The following is a 22,634-nucleotide window of genomic DNA, read 5'->3' on the forward strand; positions in this document are numbered from 1 at the left end:
TCCACACCAGGTTCAGGGTGGTCGGTTCTGCTGAAGTAACGGAACCTAGAGCTGGGATGTTGTTTGACTCTCTGCCCTTGCTCTGCTTTCTGGAACCTTGTGACTGTAAATGACGGAAGGGTGGAGGGAGGGGGATTCAGTGAGAGCGGGAGAGAGAGGGAAAGTGGGGTGGGGGGGGGTGGGGGGGGGGTTAAGGGGCCAGAGAGACGCAACTGTGTATCTGCATCATGCTGGTACCAGGCTGAGAGGCTCGGACCGCAAGTTACTCCAACTCCTCTCTTTGAGTCTGCCTCGGAGCAGTAGAGGCTGGCATGGGGAGAACTTTGCCTCTCCCTCTCTTCTTCCCTTTGCTCTTGGCCCAGTTAGGGAAGAAAGTCAGAGGGCATCAAGTCAGAGAATCTCACCCTCCGTGGTCTAGAGGGAGTGGTAATGAGAGCTATCCACCCTCCTCGCCATCCTCACCCCATCCTCACCCCTTCCCCACCAGCCCCCACCAGCCCCCCCCAGCGCCCCGGGCCCTCCGGCCTCAACCCAATTAGCCTGTTGCGGCGAACGCGCATGGAACAAGATTTGGTCACCCAGCCGATGAGTGGTCGGACCCAACCAGCCAGATACGGCTCCCCTCACCCAGAAACACACAGGATCCCCTCCTGCTCTATGCACACAAGGCATGGAGGGATGGAAGCATGAAGGGATGGAGTGAGGGAGGGGTAGAGGGAGGGATGAAGGGAGGGTGGAAGGGAGCAGTGAAGGGGGGAAGGGAATGACAGAAGATTGAAGTGAGGGAAGGCTGGAAGGATGGCGGGTTAGAAGAATAGAGGCCTGGAGGGAGGTGCCTAGGGAAGGCCATTGGGAGGAATGGATGGGAGACTGTGTAAAGTCTGCCAGTAAAACATAACTGTACACAGTTTGTACATGGTGTGTGATAGAGTGATGTGCAGAGGAGTCGGAAAGGGTCTGTGTGCGTGTGTGCATGTGTGTGTCGGCATGTCAGCTCATGTATGTATGAACCAGTGTTGTGAGTGTGTTCTGAGAAGAGAGGGAAATGGAGGGCAGTGCACGGTCATGTCTCCTGACACACACACACACACACACATACACACACACACGTTCTGCTGCAGGGGTTTCACAATCTTTGGTAAAGAGGGGGAATAGAGAGGGTGGGACCGTGATGTACTGGAAGGAGAAAGAGGGAGGGAGAGAGACACAGAGATAGAGAAGGGAGAGAGGCTGTACTGCATTGTATCGAGGCACCAGCACCAACCTGTTTATCTGTGATCAATCTGCGTTCAGGTAGAATACCCTTCTCTGGGTTTGCAGCTCTGCAGTCCAAAACACACTAGTGATGCAAAGTCAAATAAAAGCTAGCTCTGATGGCGAGTAGGGCAACATTGAAAGGAACCAAGCCCAGGAGAGGGGAGGAGATGAAGGGAGCGGGGGGGGGGGGGAGAGCAGAAGGAAGGGGGGCTGATTGAGGATGTGAGGACTGGAATTGATCCTTCGTCATAGGCCATGAATGATGAAGATGAATGAAAGATACAAATGACTCTCCTGTCTCTCTCTCCATTTCTCTGTCTCTTTCAGTCTATCTCATTGCCTCTCTCATTCTCTCTCTCTCTCTCTCTCTCTCTCTCTCTCTCTCTCTCTCTCTCTCTCTCTCTCTCTCTCTCTCTCTCTGTCTCTCTCTCACTTCTCTCTCTCACTTCTGTTGCTATCTTTCAAACTTGCACATTCTCCATCCATCCATCCCTCCATCCATCCCTCCTTCCCCCTGGTGCCCCCTCAGTCCTGTTTTGTATTCCTCTCTCTGGTCTCACTGGCGCCCCCCCCCCCCTCTCCCACCCCCCAGCTTTTACCTAAGTCATCAATACTATCAGCCTCACCTCTCTTCTGCTCCCTCACAAACAGCCACCCAAACTTTGCATCGACTAGCAAACGCACTGGCATTCTCACTGTCACACAACATTATGCGGATTGTGTCTTCACGCGTGTGTGTGTGGGTGCGCATGTGTGTGTGTGTTTGTTTGTGTGTGCATGTGTGTGTGTGAGAGAGAGAGAAAGAGTGCCAGTCATGATAGTCAGTCCCAGTTTGGCAGTGAATGCATTGCTAATGAACTGTTCTGACTCTCAGTCACACCAAGAAAGTCACAACCATGACGTCACGTCTGGCTCCCTTCTTACAGTCGGTAATAGCTCCCCTCGCCGGTGGTCCGTCCTTGCCTCCTTGTTTTCTTATCTCCTACCCACCTGTGAACAGGCCATTTACACAACTTCTGCATCTTGGGGTTTGTAGTCCGTCCACGGATCAAGGACGATTTTATCATTAAAATCCGGAACTTCAATGTTCTCCTTATGAGGAAGTGTGATGTGAGTGTGTGTGTGTAAGGCAGGTACAAACTATTAACACTACCTAACATTATTTTGTGCTGGTAATAGTAATAGTATTTACTTCACTGCACCCTCATTGGCTGGGAGCTGCCGTGGTTTCTACAATCTAGAACCCAAACTGTGAGTGGAGCACTGCGTCACAATCGCATCACGACCACATTATGATTACAACCTGGCTGTGCAGTAGTGAGTCTATCTCACAGAGCAACTCGTCTTCCTAACCTTGAGCTTGTTTTGTTTACTACTCGGAATAAAACAACCTTCTCAGAAAAAGGGAAAGGAGATGACGGAGGGAGGAGGAAGAGGAGGAGGAACTCATTAGCAGGGGAGTTTTACTGGAATGAGGATCTGCCTCTGGCAGAAAGGAACTGACAGAATTCAGTTCAGACAGAAAGAAGAGAGAAGGAGAGAGAGAGAGACAGAGAGAGAGAGAGAGAGAGAGAGAGAGAGAGAGAGAGAGAGAGAGAGAGAGAGAGAGAGAGAGAGAGAGAGAGAGAGAGCGAGAGAGAGAGAGAGGGAGAGAGGGAGAGAGTGAGAGTGAGTGAGAGAGAGAGAGAGAGAGAGAGAGAGAGAGAGAGAGAGAGAGAGAGAGAGAGAGAGAGAGAGAGAGAGAGAGAGAGAGAGAGAGAGAGAGAGAGAGAGAGAGAGAGAGAGAATGAAACATAGAATGAAAAAGAGGGAGAAAGGGGTAAACAGGAACAGAAATGTAAGAGAGTGGGGCAGAGAGCAATGGGGAGTGACACCATTAAAACGAGTGTGAAGAGAGGAGAGAGAGACACAGAGAGAGAGAGAGAGAGACAGAGAGAGAGAGAGAGAGAGACAGAGAGAGAGAGACAGAGAGAGAGAGAGACAGAGACAGAGACAGAGACAGAGACAGAGAGAGAGAGAGAGAGTTTTTGACTGATGTATCTTTTTGACAGCACAGCTGTTTTCATTGGTGTAGCTTTCAGGGTGTTCAAATAAAGTTACAAACGTTGCTGTAAACACGGAATGTGTTGATAAAGTTATCATCATGTCTAGTCTAATTTGAATGTGTAATGGAGCTGCTTCTCATACAGCACATGCTCCCCACTCACACACACACACAACCACGTGCGCACACACACTACACACTCTCCCCAGTGAGTCTGCTTCTCAAAGACTTCCTGAAATACCCTCTGCCTGCTATCCCAGGGGGCATTGCAAGGAGAGCACTGTGATTATTTTCAGCTTCCTCCCTGCCTGCTGCTGATGCTCATACACACGCACACGCACACGCGCGCGCACACACACACACACACACAGTATATATGCTAAGTAAGTATATAAGTATAAGAATGCGTTTGTTAGACCCACAAACTTAACAATGTCCCACAAATGTAGTAAACCACAAACTTAATACAAATCTGCAGTTTTTAATGTAACAATTTCACAAATGTAATACGTTTCCCAAAAATGTAATAGCAGTTGCCTACCACCAATGTAAAATGTAATTTCCTGCCATTTGTTACATTTGCAGGAAAGTTAAAATCTTCAGTTTTCAACATTTTAATAACTTCCCACAAATGTAATATATCACTAATATAATCAAATAATAATAATAATCGGTTCAATAACAACCTCTAGTGTAACGTCACTTGATAGTGACAAGACTAGAAGGCTAACTTTATGCTAGCAATCCATACTGCCAACAACTTTGCCTTAGGTTAACAAACACTGAATATGACCTGACATTGTTTGACAAAAGAATGGCTTGTTAGCAAGGCCCCAAATCAAAAACCTTTTTCAAATGCGTGCAGCATACAGTAGCACTGTCATTAGATTTTGGAACCAATAACCTCCAGATTGTTTTTAGAACAGTCTTAATATTTCTAAAGGTTGAAGATTAAATTGCTTATTAATTGTCAGCAAAAAGTTGGCATATGGAAGTTCGAAGAACCACAACAATCCTTTTATTTATCTAAAAATTGGTGAACACACACAGACATGCAGGGTGTCCACCGGAGCACTTCTGTCATTTTCTGCTGTTGTCCTTCCTCATTTGGCAGCCAGCGAGCAGCGGGCAGACACAAGGTCTCCCATTTCAAGTGCTCCTTCATGCCCTGGCCAGGGACAGGACCTGGGAGAGTCATGTTTTGTGTTCTAAAAACATGTGTTCACCAGCTCCAAACAGGAATGAAAAGATGGCAGAATCATGATCTGGGTGAAGTTCCCAGAATAAATAATATCCAGCTGTTGCTGACAATACATACTTTGCATTCTTTAGCCTACTTGTGCATAGTTTAATTGTAAGCAGGTGTGTTTGTACTGAAATGTTTGTATAGGGTTACAATAATTGGTTGTAAATCTTTCATGAAACTGTTTTTGCCTCTACTGCTATTTTTTACTCTTGGCTTAAAACCCGGAATGAATATGATGAGGAAACACTTCATCAGTCAAAGCAGGCCAGTATTTAGTGGAAAATATGTGTGAAGACAATTTAATTGGCTGGGAAAGACATTAGGATTAGGGAACTTGTAAAAGCTGCAGATTTGTATTTTATTAGTGATCTATTACATTCGTGGGAGGTTATTACATTTTTCAAATCTGAAGACAACAAGACGGTAACACAACAGAGCAAACAAAACAATTATTACGTTTGTGGGAAATGACGTATTACGTTTATGGTACGCAACTGCTATGCATTTGCAGGAAATGCATTACATTTGTGGGATTGTTACATTAAACGCTGCAGATTTGTATTATGTTTGTGGTTACAACGTTTGTGGGATGTTGTCACGTTTGCTGGTCTAACATGAGTGTGTGTGTTTGTGTGTTTATGCGGCATGTAGATACAATACCCTGCTTGGCAAAAGGCCAACTTCGAATGACTGCTGACAGCTCTAATGATGTTGATAGGCTGCTGGACCTCTATTGATTACCAATGACCCCTCTGGTCAAGTTGAGAAAGAGAGGGAGAGAGAGGGAGAGAGAGAGAGCAGCAAGATATGGGCAGTATTCCTAATGACGTTGTGCGGTGTCCAGTCGATATGTTTGAAAGGAACCAACTCTCCCTGTGTGTGTTAGCGCAGTGTGGTGTCACAGCGCACAGTGGAAGATCAGCCTGTCCCCCCCCCTTGTTTTGTGTCCATTGTTTCAAAATGATGAAAAGTTCAAGCCTGGGTGCTGGGTAGTCTGCTGGACCTCTATTGATTACCAATGACCCCTCTGGTCAAGTTGAGAAAGAGAGGGAGAGAGAGAGAGAGAGAGAGAGAGAGAGAGAGAGAGAGGGAGAGAGAAAGTGAAAGAGACAGAGAGCTAAATAGAAAACTAAAGGAAAAGAGACTGACAGAGACACAACAGAGTGAGAGTGAGAGAGAGAGCGAGACAGAGAGAGAGAGAGAGATAGAGTGAAAGAGGGGGAGGGAGGGAGAAATAACATATTAGTGGATCCGTTCATAAGAAATGAGTTAGCGTGGTCATGACATGCAATTACAGTTATGGCAGGTTTATCCTAGGCTGATTTGGATGTGTGTGTGTTTTATTGTCCTGCTGCGAGGCTTAAAGCTGTTTCAGGATTCCTACCTCTATGTGCCAAGATATAATAAATAAATAAATAAATAAATATGGTCAGCTATTGTCAGAGAGAAAGGGGGTTGAGGAAGAATGGAAATGGTTGGAGTGGTGTCTCTGGAAACCACAGAGTGACGGAGGCACATACACACACATGCACGCACGCGTAGATGCGCACACACGCACACGCATGCACAGGGGGCGCACGCACACGCAGAAGCATTCCAAGTACACTACACATGCATGCATTTCTATGCCAGTGCAAAACAGCTTCAAAGCAGGCTGATAAGGGTGAATTGGCTTAGAGGGGATTGAACCAGGGGGTTAGGAGACAATGTAGACAATCTGTTGGTAGTGTGTGTGTGTCTGTGCCCTTGTGTGTGTGTGTGTGTGCTGTGGGCCCTCATTCACTGCAGTAAGTGGGAGACTACACAGATTCATTATTGTTATTTTAAAGAGCAACAACGCCCTCCTGTATACCCCCTCTGAACCTTGTAGGTTCTTTTGGGAAATGTAGTTTTACTGCTACCAATCTTGCAAGGACTCATAGGCATCACAGAACCACTGATTTCTAAGGCCATGTATGGTCCCAAGTGTGTGTGTGTCTGTGCTACCAAACACTGTGATGCGGGGTTGTAGTTTGCCGTGCCAACGCTGTTTTACAGCCTCCATTCCATCCCTCATCGATTTCTGGCACTTGAGGTTTGGCAGTGGGAGCTTCTCTTTTCTCTCGCTCTCTCTCTCTCTCTCTCTCTCTCTCTCTCTCTCTCTCTCTCTCTCTCTCTCTCTCTCTCTCTCTGTGTTTCTTCGGCCATTGGTTGCGGTTCTGAGAGGTGCTTGTGAAATTGGACCGAGTGCTACCTCAGCAATTCTCTAGCCAGATACAGTGAAAGAGAGGGAGCGAAAGAGAGGGAAAGGAGAAACATGAAATATGGATGGACAGACAATGGGAGGGAGGTATACAGCGAGGGTTCAGGGAAAAGTGAGTGAAAGAAACAGGCAAAAAAAAGAGATAGGGTAGGGGAACAGTGAGAACAAGCAATTGAAAAGAAAGACATTGCGGAGACACCGAGACAGGAGAGAGAGAGAGAGAGAGAGAGAGAGAGAGAGAGAGAGAGAGAGAGAGAGAGAGAGAGAGAGAGAGAGAGAGAGAGAGAGAGAGAGAGAGAGAGAGAGAGAGAAAGCAGCTTAGGGAAAGCTCCTCTCATCCACTGAAAGGAAAAAGTGATGAAAGGTGATACTATAATGGGATCCACGCCTCACAGATAAAGAGATCAAGTCTCCCACAGCCTCAACAATACACTGACCAGACCTCCTACCTGCTCCACAACACCACACAGGGAAGGAGAGGAGGAGAGAGGGATAGAGAGACTTATGGAGAGCGGGATTCAGGGACAGAATGAGGAAGGGAGAGCTCGGGGAGAGTCCGGGATGAGAGACAGGGATGGAGGGAGGGAATGAGGAAAGGATGGAGAACCCGACAGCGAGAGGGAAGGACGGAGGGAGGGAGGAAAATAAGGAGGTAGGGAGGGAGGGAGGCTGTTGCAGAGCATTGTATTATTCACTGACGGTTGACTGACATCGGGGTGATGCATTGCGGTCTTAGCTGGTGCTGGCAGACATGCAGGTGTCGATGTTGAGATGAGAAGCACCAATCACATTCCCCCAAAGGAACATGCTGATCCACTTTTCCTATGTACACTAGGTGCAACAGTGCAACAGTACAACTGAGCCATCCTGGCAGAATGGACCAGCTCAACACACAAACCCCAGAGGCCATACGCACAGCACACTGTACACTGTACTGTACAGAGAAACAAGACCCACAATGCAGTACAAAGAACCAGGACACAAAGCAAAACGTTGACCCCAAAGCATAATCCCAAAAATCAAGCAACACTCGCACACAAACGTGGAAACGTGGAAATCCCGGGTGAGTGCGTCTGGTGTGGTCCTTGGAGACGGGGATTTGTTTGGACGAGACCGACGTTCACTTTTTGTGTTTTGGAAATGATCACTCACTGTATGTTCCAACTTCGGACCTTGTGGATCTGCAGGGACAAGTGGAATGAAGACAGAGATGGAAAGGGAAAGTTGGGGAGAGTTGAGGGGGAAGTCGAACAAGAGGAGGGGGGAGGGTTGGGTGGTCGAAACCCATCTTGATGGTGAAGGGAAGGAGGGAGGGGGTGAGACGGAGAGGGAGAGGGAGGGTGCGGGACGTGTAATGTATCCTGCCAGTTTTCATGATGTCTACACTGAAGCTGTTACTGGGAACCAAAGAGAGTCTAATAGCCTAAACGCTCCTTTACTCCCTTACAGTACTGCAGAGAGGAAGGAGAACGAGAGACAGAGAGAGAGGAAAAGGAAAAGAGGAGAGAGAGAAGGAGGGAGAAAGAGGGGAAGAGAGTATGAGAAATAGAGAGACAGAAGGAAACGGGCGAGAGTCGATAAGCGAGGGAGAAAGAGGGAGAGAGAGATTGTCAGAGAGGAAGAAGGAAAAGAGAGCGAGTGAGAGAGAAACAGCGAGAGCGAGAGATGAAGCAAGAGAACGGAATTACAATCGGCTGGGGGAATACAGTTGACTCGAGCCCTTCCCTGCTGTTCTCATCTACCTGCTACCCCTTGTCTCTCTCCCCAGCGTTCGCATGCTGTCACTAACTGTCCCGACACCTGTGGCGCCTACACACGCGCACACAGGGCACAGTGTCAAAGTTGATAATGACCTCAGACCAGAGCCTCAACACGTACAGTATGTACGTATCCTTACCCATCCTAGTTCATCTCCTGCTTTGCTCATTCTGACTGCAGTATTCTGGCTCCTCACAAGACTCGACCTGACAAAATAGGGATGTCTATTTCCATCTACACAAACTCTCTCACACGCGCACGCGCACACACACACACACACACGCGCGCGCGCGCGCGCACACACACACATGCGCACGCGCACACACACACACACACACACACACAGCTGATGTGTTTATTGGTATTGGAATGGCTGTATCTGATGTGACAGCGTGTTGTCAGGGGAACTCGGTGTGCGAGCAAGGCATTGTGGGAGAACAGCAGTTAGCACATTGGACAAAATGCTCACAAATTGTGACTTGTGTGTGTGTGTGTGTCAGGATAGCCCGGTAAATGTGTCCCTAGTTAGAGGAGTTGTTGGCAGTTTGTTACGTTCACAGTGTGTTTTCCCTCTGGGATATCCAGGGCACACCAATGCATGTACACTTCCATGCAGACCCCCCCCCCCCCTCCTCCCCCCTGCTGCCCCGCCTGCCTCGTAAAAGTCTTACGTGTGTGTCATGTGAGCTTCTAATGAGACACACATACCGTACACCGACCGTTGCACCGCAAACGGCAGCGACGGCGACAATGATGTCGTCGTCGACCACGACCCTGGTGACGAGCATGCTTAGCTACTCTGCTTAAACGCTACTCGCTTTCAACGCTCTCAGCGTGCGGCATGTGTTGTGTGGTACGGAACTGACGTCGCCGTACGGCTCGGGGGTTGTGCGTGGTAGTGGGCTGTTCCCTGTGCAGTACATTGGGTGGTGTGTCATACTGCTGCTCCGTCAGGAGGGAGAGCAGCAGAGCTGGTAGAGCAGCAGAGCTGGTAGAGCAGCACACCTGGTAGAGCAGCAGAGCTGGTAGAGCAGCACACCTGGTAGAGCAGCACACCTGGTAGAGCAGCAGAGCTGGTAGAGCAGCAGACCCGGTAGAGCAGCACACCTGGTAGAGCAGCAGAGCTGGTAGAGCAGCAGAGCTGGTAGAGCAGCAGACCCGGTAGAGCAGCACACCTGGTAGAGCAGCAGAGCTGGTAGAGCAGCAGAGCTGGTAGAGCAGCAGACCTGGTAGAGCAGCAGAGCTGGTAGAGCAGCAGAGCTGGTAGAGCAGCAGAAAGAGAGACTGTGCCGACATCAGATCAGCGAATAAAGCCAGGGCTCAAGCCAGTGATGGAGAAAAAACATCTGAACGAGAAAAGAAGGAAGAGAAATTTTAAGGAAAGACGTGGACACGCTGATGACCTGTCCGCTTCTTTGGCTACAAATGGGACTCATGCGGATGTTTGTGTCTTTCTTTTCTTCGTCTTTGTATTCCTCTCTTTTTGTCCATTGTCTCTCCATTGTCCTCTCTTTTGGATCTCTCAGACACCAACTAAGCGAACATGAGCGTGCACACGTGTGTGTGTGTGTGTGTGTGTATCTTTGTGTGCAGTTTCTGTGTCAACACAGTGGTCCATGGGTGTGATAGCAAAATAAAAGACCTCTCACACTGTGTGAAGGCCCTAAACCAATCACATCCTTATCTCCTATATGGTGCAGCCAATCACAGTCCTTATCAGCAACTTCAACCATTTCAGAGCTAACTCAGATGGAGAGAGGGAGAGAGACAGATGGTGTGTGAGAGAGAGAGAGATAGAGAGAGAGAGCGAAGGATGGAAGGAGAGACAATACAAAGCCAATCAGATGGAGGTATGGAGAGATGCAGAAGAGAGAGACTGCGCTTGAGGACTAAAATAGAACCTGCCAAAAAGAGACTCCCAAACCTTGAAGAGAACAAGGTAGAGGTGTTTGTGTGTGTGTGCGTGCGTGTGTGTGTGTAAACTCACACCCCTCTAAAAGACTGATCTAGAGAGCTACACAGAGTTAAATAAAAGGAACAGCCCCTTCATTATTAATGAATCACATCTGATGTCACAAGTCCTGATGTGTGTGTGTGTGTCTGTAGTGGAATGTGTGAGTGTGTGTGTGAGTGTGTCTGTAGTGGAGTGTGTGTGTCAGTGTGTCTGTGGTGGAGTGTGTGTGTGTGTGTGTGTTTGAGTGTCTGTAGTGGAGTGTGTGTGTGTGTGTGTGTGTGTGTGTGTGTGTGTGTGTGTGTGTGTGTGTGATTCTGTGTATTTGAGCTCTCTGCCCCCAGTCCTCTTTAAAGGAGGATTTCAAACTTTGAAATCCTGAAAGTAGGTCAACAACTTTGACTGTTCCCTCTCCTCTCCTCTCTTTTCCTCTCCTCTGCCCTTCTATCCTTCCCTCTGCTGTCCTCTTCTCTCCTCTCCTTTCCTCAGACACATGTTTCATGATATTTAGTTTATTTGGTGAAATATAATCTATTTTGGCATGTATTTGTGTTTGTGTGTTCAGAGTACTTTGTATTTGCTCATACGTCTGCATACTAAGTCAGGGTGTATACACCTGTGTATGTTTTTGCATGGCAAGATCAGCCCTTTCTTGAAAGGATTTTGCACTCCTAATGGCACTTGAGCTGTGTATTTTTGCGTGTGTGTGTGTGTGTTCATGTGCAATGATCCGGTGAAAATGTATTTTTCGTTGTTTTGAATGCAAATAAGCATCTATTTTTGTTGGTGTCTGTGTGTGTTCACTTGAATGCGTTATCATGCTTACATTACGGTACACAAGTGTGTGCGCGTGTACATGCATGTGTGTGACCCATTTGAGTCTCCGTCTCTTCAGCATGTGAGGTTTGATCCACAGATGGTTCTCACAGCTCACAACACAAGTCAGACATGGTTACCATCCTGGCTTACATAAGGCTCTGGAGTGCCTCATACAGCTTCATAATGCTCCATAAAGATCTCCAGCTTTCGTAAGGCTTCATAATGCTCCATAAGGACCTCCAGTCTTTTTATTATGCTATGTCAGGCCTTAGAAGGCTTCGTAAGGACATAAGGGTTTTACAGCGCTTTGTGTCGTCTCAACCCTGACATTGAACTTTGAGTTTACTCGTGATGCTAATGTATAGTTGTAAAGTTTATATGTCATGGTGATGACAGCTCAAAATATGCGGAGAGAGTCTGAGATTCCGAGATCCCAATCGGATGATGGACACCAAGGTGAACAGCTCGAGAGCACACTGTAATGAGCTGTGGGTGTCGACCAGCCCAAGCGCCTGGCGTACATGTTTGAACCTCCTTCCCTCATATCTGGGTCTCTCAACTCCCCCTCTCCCCCTCCCCCTCAGTGCCTGCCCTCTGTGTCCGTCTTTGCTCCCTCTCTTTTTGCCCCCGTCCATTGCCCCTCTTTCACTCCGCTGCTCGGTCTCCATCTTTCCGTCACTCCGTGTCTCTCATGCCCAGAAATGTAAGTGACCCATCTGTGATGTGGGCGTAGGTGGGGGATTCCCTAAGGACTGTGTGCGTGTGCGTGTGCGTGTGTGTGCGTGTGTGTGTATAGTGTGTGTCGTTGTTGACATACATCGCCGGATGGACACTTCCCAGGCATCGCTTGTTTTCTGCCAGCCAATGAAATACGGCCAATTAGTCCGCAGGACACCCTGGCAGCCAATCAAGTGTAAATAGATGTGCTTAGGGACTGAAAGGGCGGGTCATGGTTGGCCCCGGGTAGCTTGCTAGAGAGGTCATCTCTCAGGTTAAGAAAACTGTAACACACAGACAGGTTGGGATCTTTGTCGTGTCAGGTTTTTGTTACAACAGTAGAGAGGCGTGGCACAACTATGGGAGAAGAGAGGGAGGGAGTGAAAGATCGAGAGGGGGAGAGGGGAGAGAGGGTGTGGAGGGAGAAAGAGAGACTAAGGGGAGAGAGAGGAGAGATACAGGGGAGCAAGACAGAAAGAGAGAGAGAGAGAGGGGCAACATGAGAGGAGGCAAAGAAAGTTAAGTGTGTAGAGGAGCTGGCGTGTGTCTGTGTGGGGTCTGTGTTTTATTTATCTCTTTCTCATGTTCACTTTGTGAAGGAGCTTGTCTCTAATATTTCATTACAAGATGGAAACCAGTACTCACCCACTCTCTCTTTCTTACTCCATTTCTCACTCATACTCTCCCTATCGTGGTTGATCATTAATTATGAGAGTGTGTGCTGGAAGTGATTTGATTAGAATACAGCCGAATGCTGCATCGCTGTAGGGAGAGCTGGTCTTTTTTATATAACTATCTCTCTCTCTCTCTCTCTCTCTCTCTCTCTCTCTCTCTCTATCTCTCTCTATCTCTCTCTCTCTCTCTCTCTCTCTCTCTCTCTCTCTCTCTCTCTCTCTCTCTCTCTCTCTCTCTCTCTCTCTCTCTCTCTCTCTCTCTCTTCCTGTATCCTACATCTCTCTTTCCCAACTCCCTAGCTCCTTATTACTTTTTTCAATAAATCCCTGCCTTAGTCATTCTCTCTCTCCCTCAGTTCTCTCTCCTCTCTCCCTTCCTGCCCGTCTCTGTCTTTCCAGGGCTAAAGTGCAAGTGCAGCTGGTTGCAGTATAATGAATCATTAACATGAAGGGTTAGAGCTGGTCTTAAGAGCAGGTTAATACAGTATTGATGTGGTTTGTCTCCATCTCTATTGTAGTGAGTCAGGGTTGAGGTAAGGTTTGTTTCAGACCGCTAGGAGCAGATTCAGCCCTGCTTCCTGGTCACGTACACATGCTCAGCTCAAGCACCAATGAAAAAACGTTCAAGGGGCTAGGTTGGTGACCAGTGAGATCTCTGCTCCAATCAGAGACGATATTGGACGATCCTCCAATGGGAGAGTGGTTTATGATGCTACTTGTCAGAGTGAAGTATGGTGCAGAGTCCTCTCTTTCTCTTTCTCTCTCTCTCTCTCTCTCTCTCTCTCTCTCTCTCTCTCTCTCTCTCTCTCTTTCTCTCTCTCACACACACACACACCCCTACACACACACACACGCCCATACATTAAGAAGTTGTGTGTATGTGTGTGCACTTCGTCAAATTAGACTCTGGCTACCTCAGCTTTCTACCTCCTTATGGCACACACCCCAGTCACTCTCTCATCACACACAAACACACACACACTCACACACCCACCATCTCTTTCTGCCTGTCTGTGTGTATGTGTACTGTAGGTCGCTGAGGAAAGGAGAGACATAACACATTAAACTTATCAGTGCAGAAGTGAGGGGGTGTAAAGGCAAGACGGAGCAAGGTTGAGAGAGAATCGAAAGGCTTGGAAGAGGGAGAGAGAGGGAGAGAGGGAGAGAATTTAAGATGGGAAAATGAAGAAAGACAAAATTGCAAAGAGATGTTAGAGTTCTGAAGTCAGAAAGATGAAAAGATGGATGAAGAGGGGGCTTTAGAGTGAGTTAGGGATATTGGGTAAAGAGAGAGAGAGAAAGTTGACGTTGTTTTGTTAGTGTGCCCCTGTGGGGTTTTACAGCTTGTTAAAAAGGTCTGACAGACACAACAGGCAACAACACACACACGGACACACATACACACACACAGGAGCACGCGCGCAACAAGCACAAAATACACCAAATAGGTATGTGTAGCTGTGTGTCTACGTGACTGAGTGTGTGCATGCATGTCTCCAATCTGCTATTTATAGCACGCCAACGATGCTTTCGCCTTTTATGACCCCAAACACTGTCCATCCTGATTGGAGCTGTTATGTGTGTGGGCGTGTGTACCTGTGTGTGTGCATGTGTGTGTTTTTTTGTTGCTGCATGTGGTTGTGTGCACGCAATCTACAGCATTGAAATCTTGCTTCTACGGCTGTTGTCGGGGCGGATAGCAGTAGCCTGCTCGTAATCCAGCGAGCCTGCCAGGCTGCTGGTGTGTGGGAGAATGCTTCGTCTAATCTGGGCCTCGATCTCACTTCATTCCAGCTGTCTCTTCTCCGGTATCTGATCTAGAGGGGCTCCCTGTATGAAACCCCTGCAGCACTGTATGGCGACAGCTTCAAACACATATTCAAACAAACAAATAAAGGCTCATGTCGTCATTAAACAGGACACGGTGTAGTAGGGGGTGCGTGTGCCTGTTTTTCAAATGTGTGCGTGCGTGCGGGGGCGTTGGAGTGTCCTCGTATGGGGGTCATCGAAACAACTCGTGTCAGACCCCCAGATCACCACGATGACGCACACGTCATTGGGAGGCGGCCATTTTTAGCCGCTTCTCTTTTTAGCCTCCCTCCGGAGACACGGACACCATTTTAGATCCAGTTTCACTGAGAGGAGTTGACCTGGAGTCCACTGCTCTGCTCTGGCCCCCCTCGTGTTCACACACTGGTGACCGGACAGGACAGACCCGCTCACACTGGCGGAGTCTCAACAGGGATTGATTCCTCCCAAACGTACAGTAATGTCAGCTTCACATTTTGACGTTATCCTCCAGGGAATCGTCATTGATCCCGGTTCAGCAGAACTGAACAGTCAAGGCTGCCCGACTGAGGGTGAGCTGCCCCAGCCTCCCCCAGCCTCCCCCAGTCGTCCCCCCCAGCCTCCACCATCCCTCAGCCTCCCTGAGTCCCTCCCTTGATCTTCCCCCCAGCCTCTCTTAATCTCCCGCCAGCCCAGCCTAGCCAAGCCTCCAAGCCTCCTCAGTCTCCTTTTCAGCAGAAAAGAAAATGTAGGGTTGCCTGTCTAAGAGTGAGCCGCCCCCAGCCCTTACCCCCCCCACCCCCCTACCCCTACCCCAGCACCTCCCCTCTGCCTCACATAGGTTCTGGCCCCACCAGGAGGTGAGTGATTAAAGTGGTCCCTGGGTTCAAGCTGTTTCCCTGGGTAATGAGCAACTGATGAGCTCAACCCTGGAACACCTCAGATCAGTTGCTTACGGTAATGATAGACTTGATGATAGACATCTGATGGAGTGTGTGTGTGTGTGTGAGTGTTTCTGTATGTGTGTGTGTGTGTTCTTAACAGCAGGATTACATCTCAAAGGCCTCACATTCTCAGAGTTAATTCACCTATGACATGAACTAATCAAAAGTTGTCAGTACCTATACACTATTACACACACGCACGCACGCACACACACACACTCCTAGTTTGTGAAAATCCCAACGTAGTTAAAATCGCGGTACTTTGAACTTCTTGTCACACGAAAACGGGTCGTGTCTCATTACAAGGTCTTTGGAGGCGGACGTCTAAGATCTTCTGAGTCGCGTGTCGCTGTTCACCTGGGACAGACACGCTCATGTCTGCTCTCCTCTGTCTCTCCTGGGGAATAAGAGATACAATGTGGGAAGTGGGACCTGTGACTGGAGATATTACACCTGTGACTTGTGGGGAAATCTTTGGGCTGCTATGCTGTAAAGTGATCAGAGCACAATGGAACAGAGTAGATCCCAGTAGAACAGAGTAGATCCCAGTGGAACAGAGTAGATCACAGTGGAATAGAATAGATCCCAGTGGAACAGAGTAGATCCCAGTGGAACAGAGTAGATCCCAGTGGAACAGAGTAGATCCCAGTAGAACAGAGTAGATCCCAGTGGAATAGAATAGATCCCAGTGGAACAGAGTAGATCCCAGTAGAACAGAGTAGATCAGAGTAAAAGCAGACGACAGCAGAGTCGCACAGCATAGAGCAGAATAGAATCGAGTAAAACAGAGTCGAGGACAGTTTGGGTACAACAGCCTGGGATTAAGTAATACACAGCAGAGAAGAGTGGAGACACGTCAAGTCTGTGAGATAAGAGAGAAAAAGGCGGGTGAGATATGGGGGAGGTGATGAATGTATGGGTGGTATGAGACATTAGCAGGTTGCCAAAACGATTCGAATGTGTAGACATATCTGAGATATGTCTATCTGAGATGGCGACGCCATGCGACTCTTGTGTGGGGGACGGGACAGTCCTGGAGCTGGGCCTGTCTGAGCAGACAGACAAGTCTGCTATCTGCGGCAGGGGAGATTCGAGGCAAAACGAGCGCTATTTATAACCTCTCTCCCTCTCTCTTTCGTCACCCACACACACCCAGGACTAGGCCCCAGCTGGTGGACCCACACAAACACACACACACACGGACAAACACGTACCCTTACACAGTTGGTGCGTGCGTGTGTGTGTGTGTCCGTGCGTGTGTGCGAGTGCTCGTGTGTGTCCTTCTAATCCTCAAGCCGACAGGTGAGAGGAAATGCCCTCATGTGTCAGACACTTGACAGGGCTGCAATGAGTGGACCTGATTGGCTGCGGCGTTGGGGCCGAATCCAGGCCAATCAGGAGCAATCACACAGATGAGAAGTCACAGGCCAGGGTCAGCATGAACCCGGTCTCAGGGGACACCAGCAACTCGATGGCACGTGGAACCTGCTGCTTCCCGGTGGACGTTCTTTTGTCCCCCTTGTTTTGGTGTTTCGCAGTGGCGGTCCCTTGTCTGTATGACACGACCTCTCCAGAGTACATCTCCCTTTCGCCTCCCCTCTCACCCTCTGTCGCCCCCTCTCGCCCCCCTCTCTCACCCTCTGTCGCCCCCTCTCGCCCCCCTCTCTCACCCTCTGTCGCCCCCTCCCGCCCCCCTCTCATCACTCAGACAGCTGCAGATATGGCAGTGGAGGAGCGAGATACGTAGAGAAAAAGAGAGAGGGGGACAGGGAGAGAGAAGGACAAAAAGCACCAAAAAAAAAGAGTGGACGAAAGAAGTGGGAGAGAAAGAGAAAGAGAGATAAACAGACAGAGGAAGCGAGACTGAGCTAGAGAAAAAAAAGAGAGAGAGAGAGAAAGAGAGAGAGAGACCTCACGATCTCTTTCTGCTTAATCCCTGGAGTGGACAGAACTAATTACTGATGTGGGAGTACGGGGTTGGTGGGGCGGGGCACTTGCTGTTCCGCCGTAATGCACACACACAAACACAGTGGAAGTGTGTGTGTGTATGTGTGTGGGGGGCGAACACGGTTAGTGATATCATATCCTGCCCACAACCAGCAGCAGACTCACAGGACACTACTGCCTCAGAGAGATGCAGAGTCACAAAGAAACAGCGAGCGTTGCATGACAGCATTGAATGCGTCACGTCTGAATGAGTATATGAGAATTTAAGCACAACACCATCGCCCCATAAAAATGGATGAAAGGTTTCGACGATTGCTGAGATGATTGCTGAGGCTTTTTATTCATCCTATGAAGATCGATATCAGTATGGGTCAGAGTCTGTGTGTGTGTGTGCTTGCTTGTGTCTGTGCAAGATGTATTCAACCATGTGTAGAAGGTTTCCTGTGCTTTGTGTTTAGGATACCTGTCTGAGAAGAGAGATGACTAAACACACACACACACACACTCTCTCTCACACACACACAGCAGAGCGGAGGAGTGTAACTGGGCTGTGTTCAGAGGCTCACGTAAAGCCTCTATAACGCTTCACAGCTGAAAGTGACATTCTTTTCATATCACGCTTAGTTGTTCTCTCTCTCTCTCTCTCTCTCTCTCTCTCTCTCTCTCTCTCTCTCTCTCTCTCTCTCTCTCTCTCTCTCTCTCTCTCTCTCTCTCTCTCTCTCTCTCTCTCTCCTCTCTCCCTCTCTCCCTCTCTCTCTGCCATAGCCGTGTAGCATGGTATCATTATCTCTGTATTGCTAAGCAGATTCCCAGACACTTTTAATCGATGATGTAACATAATGTGCTTATCACGGCCTCTCCTAGAGTACCAGCACCCAGCCATGACAGGCATTGAGGAGAGACTCCTCTGCCTCTCCCTCCATCAGTCTCTCTTTGACACACACACTTGCTGAAATGTCATGAGCAGACATAATGTGCTAACTGTGTAATACACATCCACGTTTTGCACGTAGCACATGCAGGCACACACACACACACGTACGTGTGCGATCTTTGTTAGGCTTTCCTTTCCCGGACTCTCGTGTGAGGGTAAAACGTGGGTAGGATTGGTCGCCACGTTGATGAAAAGTGGAAGTGACACGTCCTGTAGCTTGACCTCCTTCGTGTCCCACCATCCTCTTGCTTAGCTTCAGCTTCTGCCCCATTAGAGAGCCGTGTCTCACAATGATCTCTCTCTCTCTCCCCCTCCCTCTATGTCGTTTGTCTATCTCTCTCTCTCCCTCGATCTCTCTCCCTTTCTCTCTCTCCCTCCTTCTCTCTCCTCTCTCTCTCTTGTGCTCTCTCTCCACCCATCCCTCCATCCCTCTCTCTCTATATATATATCCCTCTCTCTCTCTCTCTCTCTCTCTCTCTCTCTCTCTCTCTCTCTCTCTCTCTCTCTCTCTCTCCCCCTCTCTCCATTTCTCTGTCCACCCTCCCTCTCCTTCCCTGTCTCCGTCTCCCTCTCTCTCTCTTTCTGTCACACACGTGACCTCATGCATTGCTGTGGATGCACAGATTATTTAGGGTGCGTGCACAGCGTTTGTAGAAAAAGCCAGGTCATGCATATATATGTATTACATTACATACGGTACATGGATATAGATATGAACATGATCCACCAGGCTCCTTTCCGGCTGTCAGCTGCACTGGACTCCTGGGACGGTCTCTCTGTGGAGCTACCTACACTGCTCGAATCAAACGGACCCATTCCTGGAATCACTGTTGTTGAACGAGATAACGCATTGGTTCGTTGTCTCGCTGTCTTGCTTTCTTTAACCCTTCGGGTTTCTTTCTTTCCGTCTGATTGCCACGTGACCTATTGGAGACCTACAGGGTGGAAGGTAGCATCACTCATATTTCAGGGCCACATGAACACACTGGGAGTACAGCCCGTCCTGAAAAACAAAGTAGCTTCATTGTTTTTTCCACCAAACAAATGGTGAACCAAAATGTGTATTTGACTTACTGAGTCATCCAGGGTCCCGTGTTCGATTCCATCTATATGTTGAAGGAATGTATTGCCACAAGCACAGCTGACAGTAGAGTACGTGTCAGTGTCCCAATAGCACAGGGACAATCGTGATGTTGTTTCACCACTCTGCGTAATCTCTGCACCTTCCTCTATGGTTTTCTAATCTTGTTTCACCATGCCAGCACTGTTGTTTTATCTTAAATAGTGCTTAGAGCGCAATGGATGAAAAGCCTTTTTGAATACAGTTGCTTTCGGGAGGGGTCGGATGACAGGACTCAGAGAGGAGTGACTTTAGGAAGCGAGGGAGGAGAGCAGAAGAAGGAGAGGCCCACCCCATCCCTCCACCCATCCCTCGTCCATCCCTCCATCCTACTCCTCTGTGCTTCTTCTTAAACACCCCCAGTGACAGCTTGTACTCCTTGTCTGCTCCAGGCGTTGTGCTATGTGTGTGTGTGTGTGTGTGTGCGCATGTGCGTGTGTGTGATGTAGGAAGGGAGCGGGTATCCACAGGAGAGAGACAGCTCTGCTCACTTTCCACTGTGACAACCTGAGGGGTTCACACACACGCACACACACACACACACATACACACACACACACACACACACACATACACACACACAGACAGGTGTTAAGACTGGAGGGAAAGTTATAGGGAGACTGTTTGTCCAGCAGACAGACACCTCTGTGTGTGTTCTGAAGGTGAACGCCAAAGTCGGGTCCATTTCAACTTGATGTTGTGATGTGTTGAACCTAATCTGGTTTAGTCAGAGGTTTATCCTTCAATTCGAGTTCCTTATGGTTGGTAATTCTGTCGAAAAACATGCATATTTGAGTCAATGCATGTTTTTATGGTTCCATTCATAAGCTTAATCCGTCTGTGATGGATTTAAATAATTCAGTCATCCATCTGAACGTGATACAACATTGACAATTGAATATAAATTATTATCAGTACTATTGTTGGTGTGTTGCTCTTGTTGGTGAACCCTGAAGGGAACTAATGTAATGTGTTTGCAGTTTGAAAAAGTCGACCTTGTGAGGCTCCTTGGCCGGGCCCCATAACTTCAAAAGCTTTTTTTCAGGGATTTGGGGTTCAGGTTATGGATGTGTGGTTTGAGATAACACAACGTTGATTACTCACTCGATGGAAGTGAGTCGTCGACCCCTACTGGGATAGAAAGCAAACTTTTACGTCTGTGGGTAATTGGATGGTCGAGCAATGACCTAACCACGCTCTCTGTTTTCTGTTCTCTTCAGGACGTCAAGTCAACGTTCTTCCAGTTTGGGGCTTCCATCCAACAGGAGGCGCTGTTGATGCTCAACATCATGGAGGAGTACGACTGGCACATCTTCTCCATCGTCACCTCCAAGTTCCCAGGGTACCAGGAGTTTGTCAACATCCTCAAGACCACCGTTGACAACAGGTGACAGAAATACAGTTATTCAATCTTTCTGGATTTTTAGACGGCGAAATAAATACATTCCTATTTCCGAGTGTTCTGCAGCAGAAAGGTTTTTCCCGCAAGTTTTAAGTTTAGAGTTGTGTGTGCTTGGTCAACTTTAAGTCCATGACGTATACCAAAAAGTTCCTCTCTCTACCTCCAACCTGACCCTATCTCCCCCCTAACCCTGTCTCCCCCCTGACCCTGTCCTCTCTCCCCTGACCCCGTCTCTCCCCCGACCCTGTCTCTCCCCCGACCCTGTCCTCTCTCCCCCGACCCTGTCTCTCCCCCGACCCTGTCTCTCCCCCGACCCTGTCCTCTCTCCCCCGACCCTGTCTCTCCCCCGACCCTGTCTCTCCCCCGACCCTGTCCTCTCGCCCCTGACCCTGTCTCTCCCCTGACCCTGTCTCTCCCCGACCCTGTCTCTCCCCTGACCCTGTCTCCGCCCTGACCCTGTCTCCCCCCTGACCCTGTCTCCGCCCTGACCCTGTCTCTCCCCCGACCCTGTCCTCTTTCCTGACCCTGTCTCCCCCCTGACCCTGTCTCCCCCCTGACCCTGTCTCTCCCCCGACCCTGTCTCTCCCCCCTGACCCTGTCTCTCCCCCGACCCTGTCTCTCCCCCCTGACCCTGTCTCCCCCCTGACCCTGTCTCTCCCCTGACCCTGTCCTCTCGCCCCTGACCCTGTCTCTCCCCTGACCCTGTCTCCGCCCTGACCCTGTCTCCCCCCTGACCCTGTCTCCGCCCTGACCCTGTCTCTCCCCTGACCCTGTCTCCCCCCTGACCCTGTCTCCCCCCTGACCCTGTCCTCTCGCCCCTGACCCTGTCTCTCCCCCGACCCTGTCCTCTCGCCCCTGACCCCGTCTCTCCCCTGACCCCGTCTCCTCCCTGACCCCGTCTCCTCCCTGCCCCTACAGCTTTGTGGGGTGGGACCTTCAGAACATCATCACCCTGGACGCGGTGGAGGAGGACAGCAAGAGCCAGATCATGCTGAAGAAGGTCCAGTCCCCCGTGGTGCTGCTCTACTGCTCCAAGGACGAGGCCCTCTACATCCTGGAGGAGGCGCGCTCCCTGGGCCTCACCGGCTTCGGCTACATCTGGATCGTGCCCAGCCTGACCACGGGGAACCCGGAAATGCTGCCCGAGGAGTTCCCCTGCGGCATGATCGCCATCTCCTACGACGACTGGGACTACCCCCTGGAGGCGCGCGTCAGGGACGGCCTGGGGATCATTACCTCGGCCGCGGCCGCTATGCTGGACGAGTACGGGGACATCCCCGAGGCCAAGACGTCCTGCTACGGCCCCATGGAGAAGACGTCCAAGCTGCCGCCCAGCGCCCTGCACAAGTAAGAGGTTGGGAGGGTGTGTGCGTGTGTGTGTGTGGGAGAGGGGGTGGGAGTGAACGTTTTTGCGTGTTTCCCATCTAACGAGTGGTCTGTTGACTGAGTGAGGACAGAACGAGGCGAGGTGCCAGAAGAAAAGAGAGGATGAAGGAGGAACAGAAGGTTCTGGATGAAACAGGGGACTGCGAAATGGGGATGGAGAAGAGGGAGATGAGAGACGGAGGAGGATGGGAGAGAAGAGAAGGGGGGAGAGCAGCAGGAAAGCGCTGCAGAACGACCTGAACAGGTCCTTGATGAGACCTGGCTCCTCCTGTTACTCTCCACTTCTCTCTTCCTCCTCCTCACTCTCTGCCTCGCTCTCTGTGTCTCTCTCGCTCTGTCTCTCTCTCTCTTTTATCCTGCCTTCAGTCATCTCCCAGCATGCAGCAGGAGTGTTTGCAGGCCTAG

The 22,634-nt window shown here is 49.4% G+C and overlaps 1 protein-coding gene across 1 annotated transcript in view; it reads left to right on the plus strand.

Moving 5' to 3' along the window:
• grin2aa (glutamate receptor, ionotropic, N-methyl D-aspartate 2A, a) overlaps positions 1–22,634 on the plus strand; it is a 99,554-nt gene that overhangs the window by 36,629 nt on the left and 40,291 nt on the right. The window contains exons 2-3 of the mRNA XM_084676976.1: positions 20,662–20,828; positions 21,762–22,190. Coding sequence (XP_084533102.1) covers positions 20,662–20,828; positions 21,762–22,190 — 596 coding nt within the window. The remainder of the gene's footprint in view (positions 1–20,661; positions 20,829–21,761; positions 22,191–22,634) is intronic.

This window comes from Hypomesus nipponensis, chromosome 17, assembly GCF_054491055.1.
Source record: "Hypomesus nipponensis isolate SF chromosome 17, ASM5449105v1, whole genome shotgun sequence".
Classification (NCBI taxonomy): Eukaryota; Metazoa; Chordata; class Actinopteri; order Osmeriformes; family Osmeridae; genus Hypomesus; species Hypomesus nipponensis.